This window comes from Lagenorhynchus albirostris, chromosome 15 (genome assembly GCF_949774975.1).
Source record: "Lagenorhynchus albirostris chromosome 15, mLagAlb1.1, whole genome shotgun sequence".
Classification (NCBI taxonomy): Eukaryota; Metazoa; Chordata; class Mammalia; order Artiodactyla; family Delphinidae; genus Lagenorhynchus; species Lagenorhynchus albirostris.
Window position 1 is genome coordinate 49,848,931 of NC_083109.1, and position 16,282 is coordinate 49,865,212.

The 16,282-nt window shown below is 63.2% G+C and overlaps 5 protein-coding genes across 8 annotated transcripts; 2 read left to right on the forward strand and 3 right to left on the reverse strand.

The window, feature by feature from the left end:
* Nucleotides 1-1,006: 1,006 nt before the first annotated feature.
* Nucleotides 1,007-3,562, forward strand: RHBDL1 (rhomboid like 1). 2 transcript variants are annotated; one of them, XM_060123242.1, is made up of 8 exons: nt 1,007-1,071; nt 1,506-1,667; nt 1,880-2,104; nt 2,189-2,337; nt 2,466-2,578; nt 2,653-2,753; nt 2,837-2,897; nt 2,972-3,562. In XM_060123242.1, the coding sequence occupies exons 1-8, from the start codon at nt 1,033-1,035 to the stop codon at nt 3,241-3,243; spliced, it is 1,122 nt and encodes a 373-aa protein (XP_059979225.1). In that variant the 5' UTR covers nt 1,007-1,032; the 3' UTR covers nt 3,244-3,562. The 2 variants fall into 2 exon arrangements, with proteins under 2 accessions (XP_059979225.1, XP_059979226.1); XM_060123243.1 differs by having other exon boundaries at nt 1,012-1,071; nt 1,509-1,667.
* Nucleotides 3,563-3,771: 209 nt separating this feature from the next.
* On the reverse strand, nt 3,772-5,177 carry LOC132506234 (uncharacterized). The gene is made up of 6 exons (XM_060124779.1): nt 4,930-5,177; nt 4,781-4,860; nt 4,468-4,629; nt 4,143-4,301; nt 4,080-4,083; nt 3,772-4,017 (listed from the first exon to the last, which is right to left on the reverse strand). The coding sequence occupies exons 1-6, from the start codon at nt 5,175-5,177 to the stop codon at nt 3,867-3,869; spliced, it is 804 nt and encodes a 267-aa protein (XP_059980762.1). The 3' UTR covers nt 3,772-3,866.
* A 118-nt stretch (nt 5,178-5,295) lies between these two features.
* Nucleotides 5,296-7,708, forward strand: STUB1 (STIP1 homology and U-box containing protein 1). Its single transcript, XM_060123051.1, has 7 exons — nt 5,296-5,579; nt 6,097-6,295; nt 6,375-6,540; nt 6,741-6,828; nt 6,987-7,043; nt 7,130-7,246; nt 7,324-7,708. Exons 1-7 carry the CDS (start codon nt 5,415-5,417, stop codon nt 7,447-7,449), a joined length of 918 nt encoding a protein of 305 aa, XP_059979034.1. The 5' UTR covers nt 5,296-5,414; the 3' UTR covers nt 7,450-7,708.
* On the reverse strand, nt 6,600-9,387 carry JMJD8 (jumonji domain containing 8). 2 transcript variants are annotated; one of them, XM_060123053.1, is made up of 9 exons: nt 9,263-9,387; nt 9,087-9,185; nt 8,827-8,875; nt 8,653-8,749; nt 8,495-8,563; nt 8,284-8,403; nt 8,129-8,196; nt 7,922-8,051; nt 6,600-7,837 (listed from the first exon to the last, which is right to left on the reverse strand). In XM_060123053.1, exons 1-9 carry the CDS (start codon nt 9,352-9,354, stop codon nt 7,821-7,823), a joined length of 741 nt encoding a protein of 246 aa, XP_059979036.1. In that variant the 5' UTR covers nt 9,355-9,387; the 3' UTR covers nt 6,600-7,820. The 2 variants fall into 2 exon arrangements, with proteins under 2 accessions (XP_059979036.1, XP_059979035.1); XM_060123052.1 differs by having other exon boundaries at nt 7,917-8,051.
* Nucleotides 9,388-9,592: 205 nt separating this feature from the next.
* Nucleotides 9,593-14,965, reverse strand: WDR24 (WD repeat domain 24). 2 transcript variants are annotated; one of them, XM_060124046.1, is made up of 8 exons: nt 13,851-14,965; nt 12,481-12,658; nt 11,660-12,332; nt 11,011-11,120; nt 10,811-10,932; nt 10,613-10,717; nt 10,187-10,527; nt 9,593-10,011 (listed from the first exon to the last, which is right to left on the reverse strand). In XM_060124046.1, exons 1-8 carry the CDS (start codon nt 14,329-14,331, stop codon nt 9,658-9,660), a joined length of 2,364 nt encoding a protein of 787 aa, XP_059980029.1. In that variant the 5' UTR covers nt 14,332-14,965; the 3' UTR covers nt 9,593-9,657. The 2 variants fall into 2 exon arrangements, with proteins under 2 accessions (XP_059980029.1, XP_059980028.1); XM_060124045.1 differs by having other exon boundaries at nt 11,011-11,129.
* Nucleotides 14,966-16,282: the final 1,317 nt, after the last annotated feature.

Below are 16,282 nucleotides of genomic sequence, written 5' to 3' on the forward strand. Positions count from 1 at the left end.
TCTAGAGGCGGGGGAGGTGCCTCCTCGGCAGGGGATGCTTAGGCCTGACCCAACAGGGGCTGGGGGTCACACCCTTAAGTTGTTTCAACCATCCCGCTGGCCCCCCAGTTCCAGTGACCTGAGGACCCCTGGTGCAGTTCTTACTAAAGCTGGGCAGGGCAGGATGCTACTTCTAGCTGCTGCATCTGTTCTGAGGCTCAGCTGCACAGGCATTCTGAGCGGTGCTGTCAGGGGTTGCTATGGTTATACATTACCACAGCCTGTCACCTTCCTTATTGTAGGGGGTCTACCTGTTCTCCCTGGGAAGTAGGGCTCCTCTCCATCCCAGCTGCGGTCTTGTCCACTGGGGGGCTCTCCCCACCCCCATGTCCATGGGTCAGTTTAGCACTGTGGCCACAGGAGTAGTCAGGAACCTTCAGCCCAAGTTGTGTTGGTCCCCACCCACTGAGCAAGGCCTGCTGCAGGGACCTCCCTCAACCCTGCTAGTTGCCCAGTTGGCTTCAGCGCTCGCCGCTGGGGCCGTGGAGCCGCTGTTGCCGGGACGGGCAAGCATGTCTGCCAGGGAGGGAGGTGCCTTCAGGGAGCCCGGTGGGGGGAGTCCCCAGCAATGGGTTGTTCCCTGAAGCCTTCCCCGAGGAGGTGGCATCGGCGCTGAGGCCCAGACCGGGGCAAAAGGGTGGGCGCAGAAGGGGCTCGCGTGCCGCGCGTGACTCAGTTTCCCCGCTGCTGCCCCGCGGGACGAACAGCTGCAGCCTGGGGCGGGGCGGGGGCGCCGGCACTGGAGCCAAGCGCCCCGCGCAGTTCTTGCCTGGCACGTCCGCGTGCGGGTCGCGCGCGTGTCCTGACCGCGAGTGGCTGGGCTGGCAGCGGCGGCGTGTGCGGCGGGGGCGGGCGGCTCCGTGACGCGGCGCCGAGCGGAGTGGGCGGAGCCGGAGGGCAGGGGCGGAGCGGAGTAGTCCGCAGAGAAGCCCCTCCCGGCCGCGGCCGCCGACCCCGGCCCCCGGCCCCCGGCCCCCGGCCCGGCCTGGCTCTATGGACAGGAGCTCGCTGCTGCAGCTTATCCAGGAGCAGGTGCGTGGAGAGGTGGGGGGCGCCGGCACCGCCCCCGTTGCCGGCCCCCCGCCCTTGGGTGGGCCGGGGGGACGGAGCTCTGAGACCCTCAGCACAGCCCCTTCCCTGCACGACCTTGGTCCCCTGCACGAGACCGAGCCAGACTAGGGCGCTTGGGGAGGGGCAAAAGGGTTGGTGATTGCCCTCAGACCTTGGCCCTACCCTTTCAGGATGGGCAAGGCAGAAATGAGATGGGGAGACGGCTGGAGAGGTAGCGGAGCTAGAGGCCGGGGACCTAGGTACCGGTGCCTACAGCTAGCTCCTGGGACCATGTGGGCACAGGGGCCTGGACCCAGGGTGCTCGGAGCCTGCCTCTCCCGCCTGACGTGGCTCAGCCCTGTGGTCCTGGGGCCCGGCCCACCCTCAGACCTTGGCCGCTGGCTCCCCGACCCCAGCAGCTGGACCCTGAAAACACTGGCTTCATCGGTGCGGACACCTTCGCTGGCCTGGTGCACCGCCATGAGCTGCCCCTGGACCCGGCCAAACTGGACATGCTGGTGGCCCTGGCCCAGAGCAACGAGCGGGGCCAGGTCTGCTACCAGGAGCTGGTGGACCTGGTCAGTGCCACAGTGGGTGGGCAGCTGGGGTATGGGCGCAGTGCCCTGGCTGGCGTGGGTTGGGCAGGCGGCCCCTCCTCCCTGCCTTTCCCATTGGGGAGGGCTATAGCCATGGGGCAGGGCTTCAGACCCTGTGACAAGCTGGGTGGACCACTCAGGAGGGGCGGCCATGGGGGGAGTATCGTGGCCTATGCCTAGGCCCCGCCCCCCAGATCAGCAGCAAGCGCTCAAGCAGCTTCAAGCGGGCCATCGCCAATGGACAGCGGGCACTGCCCCAGGACGGGCTGCTGGACGAGCCAGGACTGGGTGTCTACAAGCGGTTCGTGCGCTACGTGGCCTACGAGATCCTGCCCCGAGAGGTGGACCGCCACTGGTACTTCTACCGGCACCGCAGCTGCCCACCCCCTGTGTTTATGGCTTCGGTCACCCTCGCCCAGGTGGGCCTGCCCGTCCACCACCCACCACCCCGGGAGCCTCCCTTATCTTTGGTCTTGCCTGGCCCCAACACTTGTCCCTCCCAGATCATCGTGTTCCTGTGCTACGGGGCCCGTCTCAACAAGTGGGTGCTGCAGACCTACCACCCTGAGTACATGAAAAGCCCCCTGGTATACCACCCCGGCCACCGTGCTCGGGCCTGGCGCTTTCTCACCTACATGTTCATGCACGTTGGGTGAGTGGGCCCACCTCTGGCACCCCTCGGATTGGATCGGGAGGGCTCAGCCTCTCGAGGTGGGGGCAGGGGGCTGGTAGCCCCCTGGCGGACCCCACCCTTCACACCTATTTGCCCCATATGGCCAGGCTGGAGCAGCTGGGGTTCAACGCACTCCTGCAGCTGATGATCGGGGTGCCCCTGGAGATGGTGCATGGCCTGCTCCGCATCAGCCTGCTCTACCTGGCTGGTGTGCTGGCAGGTGAGGCAGGTGTGTGCGCCCTGGCCACCTCACTGGTGGGCCTCACCCTCACGGCTCTCCCCTTGCTCACACAGGCTCCCTGACCGTCTCCATTACTGACATGCGGGCCCCTGTGGTGGGGGGCTCCGGCGGGGTCTACGCCCTGTGCTCTGCACACCTGGCCAATGTCGTCATGGTAACGGGGCAGCCCCTGCGGCGGGGTGCGGGGAGGGGCCCATAAGGCCTCCCTCACAGCCTTTTTTATTCACACCCCATCAGAACTGGGCGGGGATGAGATGTCCCTACAAGCTGCTGAGGATGGTGCTGGCCCTGGTGTGCAGTAAGTAGGGAGCCAGGGTGGAGGGGCCTCAGCCTATGGCTAGGGTGCCTCTCACCTGCTGCCTCCCTCTGTAGTGAGCTCCGAGGTGGGCCGGGCCGTGTGGCTGCGCTTCTCCCCGCCACTGCCTGCCTCGGGCCCACAGCCCAGCTTCATGGCACACCTGGCGGGCGCGGTGGTGGGTGTCAGCATGGGCCTGACCATCCTGCGCAGCTATGAGGAACGCCTGCGAGACCAGTGTGGCTGGTGGGTGGTGCTGCTTGCCTATGGCACCTTCCTGCTCTTCGCCATCTTCTGGAACATCTTTGCCTACGACCTGCTGGGTGCCCACATTCCCCCGCCACCCTGACAAGAGTTCCCAGGGCCACACCAGCCAGGGCGCAGCATCCGTGGGCCAGCCACTAGGGAGGCCTGCATGTTCGTCCTCTGTGAATGTATGTCTTGAGGCTGCTTCTTCCTGGTGGGTGCAGGTGGCCCCTGTGGCCCACTGACTGCAGGCCAAGCCTTACACCAGCCCTGGCCACCCCCTCCCAGGCCTGGAGGAATAGGACTGATGGACTGGGCTGAGTGGTGGAGGTCCCCAAGGGTGGCCCCAGAGGAGACCCTGCCCTGGCCTCTCCCATGAGACTTGCAGTCTGAGCCTTTTTGGAGAATGAATAAATATTTTACACAGCACCAGGTGGCTGTACTGGGCACTGCGGGCTGGGCTGGTCTCCCCCCAACTCACTGATCAAACTGTGAGGGCCCTTCCCTCCACACAAACAGCAGCCTGGGCTTCCCCCTTGCTTTTCTGTACCCAGCATGAGGTGTCTCTGTATGGGAGATGGGAGCCCCTGGGGAGAGTCATGGGCCTCATAGTCAGGTTTGAGTTCAGCAAGCATTTATTGAGCTCCTACAGCAGCCAGCCCCCTGTCCAAAGACTTGTGCCCTGAGATCACAGGGTAGGTGTGCAAGCCCTGGGCCACAGCCAAGTCAGTAGGCCTGGGTCCTGTGGTTCTTGGCTGGCCTGGTGTCCTCAAGGGTGGCCAGGCTGGGACCGAGGTCAGGCAGCAGGTCAGGGCACAGCTTCTGCCCTACAGCCCAGATCCACAGTGCTGTCTCCACACGGTGAGGAGTCCACAGCCTGAGGCACTGCCTGGGGTGGGGCAGAGGGAGTCTGGGGCTCAGGGGCACCAGTCACCCTACCCTGCTGGATAACTCTGCACATCACCCTGACCAGAGTCCTGGATGCCCTCTCTGGCCGCCAACAGATTGCACGTTGGCTCAGTGCTGTGGCACCCTCCTGCACCCGGCCCAGGTAGAGCAGGTAGTGCTTCAGGGTGTACTGCAAGGCTGGCAGACCGGGCACTGCGGCCACTGCCTCTTCAGACATGAAGGCTGCTACCTCGAGAGCTCTGGCAGCCAGGACTGCCGCGGGAAGTAAATGGACAGCACTCAGCCCCACCTCGACGTGGGGCTGCCATTCCCAACAACTCTCGGTGTCACGTATCTGGCCATTTCACAGATAAGGCCACTAACACGCCAGGTTCCGCCCACGACCTCGCCGGGGGGACGCCCAGCTCTCCCTACTAACGCGAGGTGATAGCCGGGCCCACGCCCCGGAGGGCGCACAATTCCGTGACCGCTGCGTTCACGTCTGGCAGGAGACAGAAAGCGGCGGCCGAGCGCTGCACCACCAGCTCCGGGGAGTTGGTGGTCAAGAGCTGCTGCAGGCGCGGCCGAAAGTGGCCCCTCGGTGGTCAAGGCGGGTCTGGGGTCACGGCTGGTGGATCTCGCTAGGGGCCCCGCCCCCAGGCGCGAGGGCCCGCCCCCAGGATGAAGCCACGCCCGCGGCGCTACGTCCCGCCCCGGAAGGCTCCGTCCCCCACGTGGGAAGCTCCTCACCGCCAGTTTCCACGCCAGCAACTGCTCCAGCTCGTCGCGTGTCACGTGCTTCTCGATGGCTGCGGGCAACTCCTCTCGACACCTGGGGAAGGGCGGTGACGGGGAATCCGAGCCACGGGGGTCGGCCCGTCCGATGTCCCCACCGTCCTACCATCGCTCCAGGGTTTCCAGCCGCCCCTGGGGGCTCGCGCGCGCCCGCAGCACTTCCCCGTGGCACCCCAGGACGTTGGCCCAGCTGCTCGAGTCCTCACAGCCCGACCCCGCGGGCAGTCGCCATCCCCACGCGCCTGGGCGGAGCCTCGGGGGCGGGGCGTCGGAGTGCCCGAGCGGGCTCCTGCCCCGACGACCTCGGCACTTCTCAGGCCTCAGACGCTGCGCGTCGCGTCGCCGCGAGCGCATGCTCCCCCGCCTGCCCCGCCCCTCCCCCTCCCCCTCCTCCGCCTCGAGTCTGGTGCACGCGCGGCCCCGCCCGCTCGCAGGCCATCCTTCCCGCTGGCCCCGCCCACCTGCGCGGCCGGAAGTTCCGGTGGCGGAGCGCTGGACCGGGCCCGAGCGGATCGCGGGCTCGGGCTGAGGGCGTAGGGCGGGCCCGGCGCGGAGCCTGGGAGCGGAGCCCAGGCCGTGCCGCGCGGCGCCATGAAGGGCAAGGAGGAGAAGGAGGGCGGCGCGCGGCTGAGCGCCGGCGGCGGCGGCGGCAGCCCGGAAAAGAGCCCGAGCGCGCAGGAGCTCAAGGAGCAGGGCAACCGGCTCTTCGTGGGCCGCAAGTACCCGGAGGCGGCGGCCTGCTATGGCCGCGCCATCGTGAGTGCGCCTGCACCGCGGGAGGGGGCCGGCGTCCGAGCCAGGGGAGGGGCCGGACTGCGGCTTCGCCTCCGCGTCCTCCCCGGAGCCCCTGTCTGGCCACCCCCGCCCGACTTTCGGAGGCGGGTGGTGCTTGGGCTCTGAGAACTCAGTGATGATGTTGTTCCAAAGGGGCCAAGGCCACGGCTCCCGAGCCAGTGCTGGTTGCCAGAGAACTGTGGCGGGTGGGAGATTCAGAGTGCTTGAGGCCCACTCGGCTGGGGGCCAGGGACCCTTGCCCTTTGAGGAGTCCAAGCCCAAAGCTGGTGATTTCCACAGATCTGGAAAAGCTACCTTCACAAGACTCACTGGAGTCCAGAGGGTGGGCTCAGGTAGGCTCCACCCTCCCTCAGAACCCAGAGGCTTGGAAGCGGAGAAACCTGTAGTGTCTTGATTCCAGCTATGGGCTTCAAGCTGGGACAGAGTGGGTAGGCTGAGCTCACTCCCTCACGCTGGCTGGTCTGCCCTTGTTCTCCAGACCCGGAATCCCTTGGTGGCGGTGTATTACACCAACCGGGCATTGTGCTACCTGAAGATGCAGCAGCATGAGCAAGCTCTGGCTGACTGCCGGCGCGCCCTGGAGCTGGACGGGCAGTCTGTGAAGGCACACTTCTTCCTGGGGCAATGCCAGTTGGAGATGGAGAGCTATGATGAGGCTATTGCCAACCTGCAGCGAGGTGGGCTTACAGGCTGGCTGGTGCCAGGGTGCCTGGGACCAGGCGGCTGGAGGTTTATCCAAATCTTCTATTCCTCCAGCCTACAACCTGGCCAAGGAGCAGCGGCTCAACTTTGGGGACGACATCCCCAGTGCTCTGCGCATCGCGAAGAAGAAGCGCTGGAACAGCATTGAGGAGCGGCGCATCCACCAGGAGAACGAGCTGCACTCTTACCTCACACAGCTCATTGTGGCCGAGCGTGAGAGGTGGGCTGTGGTGATGACAGGCGCCCCCCGGAAGTCACCACTTTTAGGTTAACTCTGAGTCGTGAACACAATCATTTATTGAAGGTCAACTCTGGCACGCAGGAGATGGAGGGGAATGAGGCCTGAATGAGCCTAAGATTGGAGTGGAGTCTGACCTCCTGGCCAGACCCATCTCTGATCAGCTTTTGGTCAACCTCCAGGGAGCTGGAAGAGTGTCAGCGGAACCATGAGGGTGATGAGGACGATGGCCACCTCCGGGCCCAACAGGCCTGCATTGAGGCCAAGCATGTGAGGGTGCCCCAGCCCAAGTGTGGGTCCTGTGTGTATTTGCATGCGTGTAATGGACGTGAGGTGCCCCTGGCTCCTGCTGGGTCTGTGAGTTTCGGTGCCTGGGGAAGGGAGATGGGGTGTCAGGCCCACAAACATAGCTGCTTGGTTCTTTGCAGGACAAGTACTTGGCAGACATGGATGAACTCTTCTCCCAGGTAGACGAGAAGAGAAAGGTGAGCTGCCTGTCTTCTGGGGTCTGTGGGTAGCAGGAGTCGGAGCAGTGCCCCTTCCCAGCCCCTGATCTGACCCTGTGCTGCAGAAGCGAGATATACCCGACTACCTGTGTGGCAAGATCAGCTTTGAGCTGATGCGGGAGCCCTGCATCACACCCAGTGGTATCACCTATGACCGCAAGGACATTGAGGAGCACCTGCAGGTGAGGGCCCATGGGAGTTGGGAGCAGGACCCACACCCACTGAGCCCCTCCTAATTCTGATTCTGTTGTCACTGCAGCGTGTGGGCCATTTCGACCCTGTGACTCGGAGCCCCCTGACCCAGGAACAGCTCATCCCCAACCTGGCTATGAAAGAGGTCATTGACGCGTTCATCTCCGAGAATGGCTGGGTGGAGGATTACTGAGGCAGGGCGAGTGTGTGAGCCACTCACCCGCCTTGCCTGGTACCCTGGCCCAGGAGGGCCTTGGGCAGTAGTCTCTAGCCGCTGTACATAGTTTGTGTCCCTAGATCCCTATCTTGGTGTCCCCAAGCCCACCCCCATCAGTTCTGCTGGGTCATGAGCCTCCCCCATCCCCCTCTGGGCCAGAAACAGTGGGTGAGAGTGGGCTGGGCTGAGGCTGCCGCTGCCATCTCTGTCCCTGTAATAAAATCTGTGAGCACTATAGGGGCATGTGCTGGTGTGCGACGGGCTCCCCAGCCACCCCCTTTGGCTAGCTGAGAAAAGTAGAGATGAAGACGCTGGTGTCGAGGTTGAGTGTGGCGTGCCACCATCGGTCAGGGAAATACAGCACCTGGGAGTGGGGGGGACACAGGGATTGGTTGGGGCCCCTTGACCCAGCCCAGCCTGGCCCCTGTCTGCCAACCACTGACCTCACCAGCGTGGATGGTGCATTCCAGGGGCCGTGCAGATAGTGCCAGGGCTGGGTATGTGTCCCGGAGCCAGGCCAGTGTGGTCTTGTTGGGGTGGAATTCAGGTGTCTTCGCAGGAGGGTACAGGAACCAGCGCTGAGGGTGGGAGCAGCAAGGTCACTCTTTGTGCTGTGGTCAGTGAACCCAAAGTCTCAGCCCCACCCTTTGCTGACCTTTCGGCCATAGATCACCTCTGAGAACCCGGGCCCGTGCCAGTGGAAGGGCACCCCAGAGCCGGCACCTGTGTGGTGAGTTACGAGCAGCTGGTTACCAAGCCTAATCCTCCCCCACCCAGTTCCCAAGTCCCCTGGTCCTGCAGGGCACTCACCTGCAATTCCAAAGCTATAAGCAGGAATGGTACCTAGCAGGCTGAATGGAGGTGGAGAGTAGTGCCGAAAAAGTGATGCCCATTCCGTGAAGTTATTGTCCCCAAAGAAGTACAGGGTGTCTGACAGCAAAACACACAAGAGGATGCAGGAATCTTGGCACCTGGGTACTAAGTCACCCCACCCCACCCCATGGCCACCTGTCTGGCTCACCATTGCCCATGGAGAAGGGGTCCTGGGGGTGCAGCATCTGCTCCACATACTCCTGAAAGGGCAGGTCCACTGCAGTTTGAAAGGGGTTGGTCAGGACTGGTTGGTGCTGCCTTCAAGATGCTGGCAGGCAGGCTGGGCTGCTGGGAGGGGCAGCTCACCTTTCTGGTAGGAGTAGGTGTTGGCAGTGCTCAACCGGACCACGCTGTCCCCAAACAAGGCCAGCAGCCTTTGACGGGAGCACAGGTCCCGGAACCTCTGTGGGGGCGGGGAAAATACTCAGGGGCCAAGCTCAGCACGGGCGAGTGGTGGTCGCGAGGAGCGTGAGCACTCACCGAGTTGTCTGTGAGCCCCTGCAGAATGACAGGTCTGGAAAAGGCGTAGCTAGAAGAAAAGGAGGAATCATGGCCTCAGTCTGATCCGCGCCCATCGTCCGCCCCCGCCCACACGCGCTCGCACGAGCTCAAGGGGAAGCGGCCTAAGGAGGCCCGGGAGGACGGGCCGGCGACCAGTGCGCGGCCTCAGCGGTGCACGGTGACGGAGCCCCAGAGTTTTCAGGCGTGGGAGGTGTGGCCATACAAGAGGACGCGCTTACCGCTGCACGAACTCGGCGTAGCTGAGATCGGCCCGGCGCTCTACGGTGCAGCGTTCCTCCTCCGCCACGGCCGCCGGCGCCCCCGGCCCGGGCCGCCGCCTGCCGACACAGCTGGTCAGTGCCCTTGGCCGCCCCGCCGGCCGCCCCGCTCCGCCCTGCCGCCCGGCGCCGCTCACCACCCTCCGTCGCCTGCCTCCCGGAGGCTCCGGGCCGGAACCACCAGCGTCCAGAGCGCGAGCAACAGGAGTAGCCGCACCCCCAACGCCATATCCCGCCGTCGCGAGGCATGCCGGGAGCTCCGTCGTCGTGGCAACAGGCTGGCTCCCGGAAGCGGCTTCCTCTGGCCCGTCCTGGAAAGAGGGGGCACTTCCGGAAGGCGGGACGAAGGTCGCACCAAGAGCTGCTATTGGCTACTGCCAGCTCCCGTGGACACACTGCCACCCGCCCACCAGAGTCGCCCGCGCGGGACCGTAAGCGACGCGACCGGGTGACAGGCAGCCTCAGAATACGTCTCCCGCTTCCTTTATTTGGTTCACAAGCCCCGCACACCCATCCAGGTCCGGCAGGCGGGTCAGGAGTACTCGCACAGGTGGCCGCATCCGGCGGGGCAGTGGGAGCTGCCCTCCAGCCACTTCATGATGTGCTGCAGGTGTCCGCCGTGACTGCAGCCCTGGCACCACACGAACAGACCCTTGACCACGTGGTGGCAGACGGCGCACATGCTGGCGCAGTGGTGGCACCTGTCGCAGACCCAGCCCCGGCTGCTCATGGGCCGCTTGCAGTGACTGCAGTTGACGTGCAGGGTGGTGGAGGCCTGGTTGAGGCAGCTGATGGCACGGCTGGTGCTGAGCTTGACCACCTGGTTGGACACATTCCAGAGGCAGAAACGCTGCAGCAGGTCGATGTAGGACGTGTACCAGTGCTCCTGGTGGTGCAGGGAGGGGAGGAAGGAGGTAAGAGACCAGGGTTTCGGGCACACTGAGGAGCTTCCCCCAAGTGTGCTGGGCACAGACAGAGGGGCGGGTGCAGGCGGGGCGTGCAGGGGTAGTCCTGGGGGTGGCAGCTGCTCCAGGGAGACCCCCCCAGACCCTGTCACCCACCTGGGTCTGCTCGTCGATGTCTTTGCGCACGCGTTCACCCAGCACAATGAGCACGGACACGGCCATCTGCACGTCGCCCTGCTCCGCATAGAAGCGCAGCATGTCACACACCAGGGCACTGAAGAAGTCAGGCGGCAGGCGGCTGTCGTACAGTGCGTGCGAGACGGAGATGAGTGAGAAGGAAGAGTCCACAGGCACCAGGGAGGCTGCATCTGCCTCGTTGCCACTCACATGGGGCGAGTCGGCCTTGTCTTGCAGGTGCTCAGGCCCGGGTGGGGTGTCCACAATCTCGTGGCGCAGTGGGAAGGCTTCCTGGGGCAGCACATACTCGGGCTCCTCAGCTGCAATGCAGGGGGGGGGCGGTAGGCAGGGTATGAGCCTCTGGCCCCGCCTCCTGGCCCCACCCCTCCCCAAGCCCCCACTTACAGTGAGCGTGTTCCGGGTCTAGCAGGTACAGCTCGTCATCCTCACCTTCCACATCGCCCAGCAGGTAATCGGCAGGCACGTCGCTGCCCTCGGTCTCCTCGTTATCTGCCCGAGGGAGGGAGAGCATTGCAGGACCAGCTTACTCTGGGAGGCCCCAGTCTCACTCCCATGAATGCCCTGCGTCTGCTCCCAGCCTACCTTCGTTGGTGATAAGTGTGGCTGAGGAGTCCAGCAGCACTGTGTCACTCCGTGCATCACCCTTGCTGCGGTCCAGCCGAGTCTCACTGCCCAGCCCTGGGGCCATATCCTTTAGATTGAAACTGGAGGCAGGGAAAGCCGATGGATAGGTGGGCCCCAACAATCCCACCCTCCGGGGAAAGCCACCCCCAGATGTCTACCTGTTCATAAGTGGCAGGCCACAGGAGCTGCCCTTGCCCACACTGTGGTTGAGGTTGGTGGTGGACACCAGGCCAGGACTACAGTAGATGATCCGTAGCATGGTCCATGTCTGCGCCACCTAGGGGTGGGCACTGTTCACTCACGGGGGTCCTGGGTCCCTGGCGCCCCGTGCAGGCCCCCCTCTGCCTGGATGGAACCACAAACCCTCAGCTTTCAGCTGCCCCAGGGACCCAACGTCCTGGCCCCCCCCCCAGGTGGGAAACCGATGCCCATGGAAAGACAAAAACCCCAGCCTCAAACTTGCAGAGGCACAGAAAGAAAAGTGGAAATGAGCCTGGGGTCCCCAGGAGGTGATAAGTGAGGCAGTGTGGGTCTTCTGCGTAGGGCTGGACACCTCGGGAAGTCTAAAAGCAAGGATAAGCCAGAAGAGGGGGCTCCAGCCCCACAGCACCCCAGACCTGCATCCCAGGAATGGCACTGGCATCTGGCCCACTTGGGGCTCTGGACACCCTTAGTTACTGGGGCAAGAGCCAGTGGTGACCTCAAGCAGAACTGAGCACTGAACTCAGGGCAGGGTCTGGGCACAGCAGTCAGAGGAACTCTCTGACCCTACACCAAGGTCATGGCCCTCAACCCAGCCCTATGTACCTGGTTGCGGCCAAGCTCCCGAGCCACTTTCGCATTGTGGTCACAAAGCTCGGCCAGTGGCCGGCCAGCCAGGGCATAACGCTCAGCCGTGTCCACGAACCAGCTCATGCTACTGCTGCCAGGCTCCATCTCAAAGACACTGAGGGCACTGGAGGCGAGGCCTGAGAAGGGCTCGGCAGGGTCCAACTTGCGCTTGAAGAAAATTGGGTGGCGCCGATCCCCAGTGTAGGGCTTGCGCCCCGACTCAGTGGCCACTAGGCTCTCCTTGGCTGCGAAGGCCAGATCCCCAAAGAGACCATAGCAGAGGCCCTCAGGGTTGGCGCGCTCAACAGGCTGGCTGGCATCACGGAATAGGTGCTGGCATAGGGTGCTGTCCTTGGAGCCGGAGAGCAGGAAGGAGGGATCGTGCGGGTGGCGCCAGGCAATGCCTGTTGTGACATCGCGGTGCTCCTCAAACATGGCAGCTGGCACAAAAGGCCGGCGCACGTCCCACACGTAGATGTTGTGGTCCACCATCATGGAGCACGTAGCTAGGTGGTGGCGGCACTCAGGCCGCCACTTGACTCTGGCCACGGATGCAATGGTTTGCACGCAGTGCACCTCCTTAGCGCGGTGTGTGGTCATGTCCCAGACCTTTACCATCTTGTCACGCCCACCTGTGGCCAACCAGCCCCTGTGGAAGGCCCGTGAGGTCCTCAGTGACCTCTTTTGGGGTGGGAGGGCTCCCCACTCTGTCTCACAGGTCTTGAGGCAGTGAGAGAGCCCTTCCATAAGCCCCACCCATCTTGCCCCATTGCCCCGGCCCCCACCCCACCCCACACCTGTCCTCGGGGTGCCAGTCGCAGCAGAAGACAGGCCCATTGTGGGCCGTGAACATTCTCTCACAGCGGTCGGGCCGCCGAATGTCCCAGAGCTGCACGTTGCCGTTCTCAAAGGTGGAGGCGAATGTGAAGTAGTCCCGGATGCTGAACTGGACGTCACGCACACTCTCAGACTGGCCTGTGGGCAGGACGTCAGTGGAGGGAGAGTTGGGGGTGGGTGGGTGGGTAGCCTACAGGGACTCCAGCAGGGAGAGCAACCAAGGGGTATCCCTTGGAGTGAATGTGGACTGGTGTCACATGCCTGCCCATGGCGCAGGCCAGGAGGCCTAGAGGGTGGAGTAGATACTGCCAAGGCCTGCCCAGGGTGGACAAGGGTGAGGAGAGGCCTGGCAGAGCAGACACAATAGCCTGGGCTGGTGAGAGGGACACAGGCATTGGGTGGTTTTGACACAGGCTCCTGGACCTCGATTTTCCCTGGATTCTGCAACTGACATCAGTCCTTGGGCGAAGCTGTGGTCGGCTTCAGGACCAGGTATCAGAGCATTGAATGAACAGGGGCCTCAGTGGGCTGAATACAATCCTTCGGGGGCCTGAGGCCCACGGAGGCATGGATGGGATGCCCCAGGATCTGCCCAGTCCCTACACCTTGAGCTGGAGCCGCCAAGTCAGCCCCAGAGCACTGGACACCTTGAGGGTACACGTCCACCCCTGTGGACCACCACACCAAGAGCCTCTGAGTGCAGTGTCCAGCTTTTCCCCAGCACAGGTAGCTCAAGGTCTGTCTTAAGAGGCCCTCAGATTCTCTCTGGGCTCTGCCCTGTGCTTCACTTGGTCTCAGCGAGGTGAAAAGGGAGAGCTGGCTCAAGGGGAGTTGTCAGGGAGCTGGGCCTGCTGGGAAGAGAACTGCGGGGGGACCAGGCAGTGCACCACTCCCCACTGCTTCCCTGGGCTGAGGACCCTGGAGGTAGACTTTGTGCAATGAGGTGGCCTGGAGCTCTGAGGCAAGGAAAGAGGAGACAGCAAAACAAACCCTCTGCTCAGCTGCCCAGGTGGGCTGTGGATCTGCTCAGGCCCTGCTCTCTCCCTGATCTCACACTCAGCCTTGACTCCTGCTGACTCCATAAGTGCATCAGAGCTGTGACCACACTCCAGGTACCCCTCACACTTCCACCAGGCCTACCCCTGCCCTGCCCCTCTCCTGCTCACCTCCACCCACTCTTCCAGTGCCAGCTCGGCTGGCTCCTCCTCCAGGAAGCCCTCTGAGAGTACATCTGAGGGCCTTTGATGCACACAGCATTTCTCAACCTGCCTAGACAGGCCAGCCACCTGCAGAGATGCACACCTGCCCGACCCGCCTCCAAGGGCCTCACCCGAGAAGGTGCTGACAGAGTCCTTCCTGCGAAGGTCGAAACACTTCATGAAGCCATCCTGGGAGCCACTGAGCAGCACGTGGGCCTCAGTGGGGTGGAAGCAGACTTTGTTCACCGTGCGTTTGTGCTCCGTAAACAGCTGGTCCTGCTTGTTGCGGGATGGCCGGCCCAGGTTCCAGGTGACCACGACTCCATTAGTCGCCGCCGTGGCAAGCAGGTTCTCGTCCATCTGGTGCCAAACAACATCTGCACAGCTCAGGTTGAGCGAGGGCTTGCGGCCCACACGAAGGTTCAGCTTCTCCACAAACTGCTCCTCCTCAATGGCATAGATCTTGAAGATGCTGCGGCCTGCCACGACCACCTGGGCCGCGTCACGGCACACACTGATGGCATTGGCTGGTGCATCCAGGTGGCAGTGCATGGTGCGGCCCGTCAGCGTGCTGCCACCCAGGGCTGTAGTCACGCGAGACATCTTCTCCATGGGTGCACGGGTGGTGGGGATAGGTCAATGAAGTTGGCAGGGCTGGTCAGCCTGGGGGTAGGGACCTGGCAGTTCAGAGCCTTTACCCTGGGTGGTTCCTCCAAAACTGCTTAGTCCAGGGCAGTCCACCATTAGTCAGTCTGACAGGCAAATTCCATCACCCTGGCTGAGCAGTCAGAAGGCGCCATAGCTGCCCTGAGGCCAGTGAGTCCCATGTCTGACTTCTGGGGAAGACCCTACCTGGTCAGTCCCAGGCCAGGCCACCTCTCCAACCCCCCAACTGCCAGATTAGGATAGTCACTGGACGTTCGGTCAGTCAATCCCGCTCGGGGAAGCCAGGTGGTTCCCACCGTCCGCAAAGTCGGCCTCTGGAAGGCGGGCAGAAGGATAGAGGAGCCCGGAGAACACAGGCTATAAAGGCGCGAGGGACACAGAGGGACTTCAAGGACCGAGCTGTTTAAGGAGCCTGGGGGGGTCTGGCGAGACCGGAGGCAGGAGAGGCTGGCGGCGCGGAGGTTGCGGGCGAGCGGAGGCAGCGGGAACAGAGCTAGCCGAACGGAGAAGTCTCTCCTTCCGAGAGCACCCGAACCATTTCCTAAAATTGCCGGGCCGGGGAGGAACCGCCGCGCCGGAAGCGGCCCGTCTCTTTCCTGCCCCCCCGCCGGACGTGGTCCTTTTCTTGCCAGCCCCTCGCCGGAGGCGGGTGCCCACACTACAAACGTTCCGGATCCGGGAGCTACGCTGGTGGAGGCGGAGGGGTTGACCGGGACTAGGGGTAGAGGGGTTCCCCCGGTTCCGCCTCGAGTGGTGGTGGGGTTTTTTTTAATCACTTTTTTTTTTTTTTTTTTTTTTTTGCGGTACGGGGGCCTCTCACTGTTGTGGCCTCTCCCTTTGCGGAGCACAGGCTCCGGACGCGCAGGCAGCGGCCATGGCTCACGGGCCCAGCCGCTCCGTGGCATGTGGGATCTTCCCGGACCGGGGCACGAACCCGTGTCCACTGCATCGGCAGGCGGACTCTCAACCACTGCGCCACCAGGGAAGCCCCTATTGCAGTATTTTAATGCTAATGCTCATCTCTGCCCCAAGGTCCATCAGCAAGTCCAGGCATCCCTAAACTAGTCCTGAATCCCTCCATCGTCTCCGCCTCCTTTCTCGCCCTCCCCGGGACCCCAAGAGCAGCCTTCTAACGGCTCTCCCTGGGTTCCTCGTTTCCCCTGATCTGAACCCCGCACAGCAGTCAGGTACCACTCTTTGGCCTTAGGTCCCCCATAAGTCCCCACCGCGCTGTGAGTAAATCCCAAACTCCCGGCCTCTTCCTCTCTCCGCGCACCTCCAGCCACGGCGGCTTCTAGCCCTTCTTCCAGCTGGGCAAGCTCTTCCCTGCCTCGTGGCCATCGCACGTTTTCGCCCGCTGTCCTCTCCAGAAGGGATCTCCTTCTCCTTCAGAGTTCAGCTTACATGTCACGTTTTTGGAGGCCTTCCCTGGCCACCCCATTTAACGTGACCTCTCCACTGTCACCTCCACAGCGCTTGTCACAACCCATTCCTTTGTATACTGGTTGTCATCTGTTGCACACGAGTATGAACTCAACCAGGCAGAGATCACATCTGTCTCTGTCTCCAAGAGCTCGAGTGCCTGACCCGACCTGTTCACACAAGCGGCTCGGCTCAATCAGTGACTCTGTGAGCCTGCCTTTCTCTCCTGGGTATGAGCCCTGGTCTGTCCGTGCTGCACTGTGTGATCTTTTAGGACAGCGGTCCCTAACCTTTTTGGTACCAGGGACCAGTTTCGTGGAAGCCAATTTTTCCACGGACGTGGGACGGGGGTGTGGGGAGGTTCAGGCGGTAATGTGAGCGATGGTTCAGGTGGTAATGCAATCGATGGGGAGTGGCAGATGAAGCTTCGCTTGCTCACCTGCCGCTCACCTTCTGCTGTGCAGTCGGGGGTGGG

What these genes read in the sequence shown, in the direction of transcription:
- RHBDL1 (XM_060123242.1), top strand. Translation starts at nt 1,033, where the DNA reads ATGGACAGGAGCTCGCTGCTGCAGCTTATCCAGGAGCAG. An exon ending in TGCAGCTTATCCAGGAGCAG is followed by an intron (nt 1,072 to 1,505) that starts GTGCGTGGAGAG and finishes CCCCGACCCCAG; the next exon opens with CAGCTGGACCCTGAAAACAC. An exon ending in ACCAGGAGCTGGTGGACCTG is followed by an intron (nt 1,668 to 1,879) that starts GTCAGTGCCACA and finishes CCCGCCCCCCAG; the next exon opens with ATCAGCAGCAAGCGCTCAAG.
- JMJD8 (XM_060123052.1), bottom strand. Translation starts at nt 9,354, where the DNA reads ATGGCGTTGGGGGTGCGGCTACTCCTGTTGCTCGCGCTCTGGACGCTG. An exon ending in CCCCTTCTCCATGGGCAATG is followed by an intron (nt 8,404 to 8,494) that starts GTGAGCCAGACA and finishes TTTTGCTGTCAG; the next exon opens with ACACCCTGTACTTCTTTGGG. An exon ending in AGGTGATCTATGGCCGAAAG is followed by an intron (nt 8,052 to 8,128) that starts GTCAGCAAAGGG and finishes TCCCACCCTCAG; the next exon opens with CGCTGGTTCCTGTACCCTCC.
- WDR24 (XM_060124045.1), bottom strand. Translation starts at nt 14,331, where the DNA reads ATGGAGAAGATGTCTCGCGTGACTACAGCCCTGGGTGGCAGCACGCTG. An exon ending in GGCCTGCCACTTATGAACAG is followed by an intron (nt 10,933 to 11,010) that starts GTAGACATCTGG and finishes CCCTGCCTCCAG; the next exon opens with TTTCAATCTAAAGGATATGG. An exon ending in AGACCCGGAACACGCTCACT is followed by an intron (nt 10,528 to 10,612) that starts GTAAGTGGGGGC and finishes CCTGCATTGCAG; the next exon opens with CTGAGGAGCCCGAGTATGTG.
- LOC132506234 (XM_060124779.1), bottom strand. Translation starts at nt 5,177, where the DNA reads ATGCGCTCGCGGCGACGCGACGCGCAGCGTCTGAGGCCTGAGAAGTGC. An exon ending in CTGGAAACCCTGGAGCGATG is followed by an intron (nt 4,861 to 4,929) that starts GTAGGACGGTGG and finishes GCCCTTCCCCAG; the next exon opens with GTGTCGAGAGGAGTTGCCCG. An exon ending in GGGCCCGGCTATCACCTCGC is followed by an intron (nt 4,302 to 4,467) that starts GTTAGTAGGGAG and finishes TTCCCGCGGCAG; the next exon opens with TCCTGGCTGCCAGAGCTCTC.
- STUB1 (XM_060123051.1), top strand. Translation starts at nt 5,415, where the DNA reads ATGAAGGGCAAGGAGGAGAAGGAGGGCGGCGCGCGGCTGAGCGCCGGC. An exon ending in CCTGCATTGAGGCCAAGCAT is followed by an intron (nt 6,829 to 6,986) that starts GTGAGGGTGCCC and finishes GGTTCTTTGCAG; the next exon opens with GACAAGTACTTGGCAGACAT. An exon ending in ACATTGAGGAGCACCTGCAG is followed by an intron (nt 7,247 to 7,323) that starts GTGAGGGCCCAT and finishes TTGTCACTGCAG; the next exon opens with CGTGTGGGCCATTTCGACCC.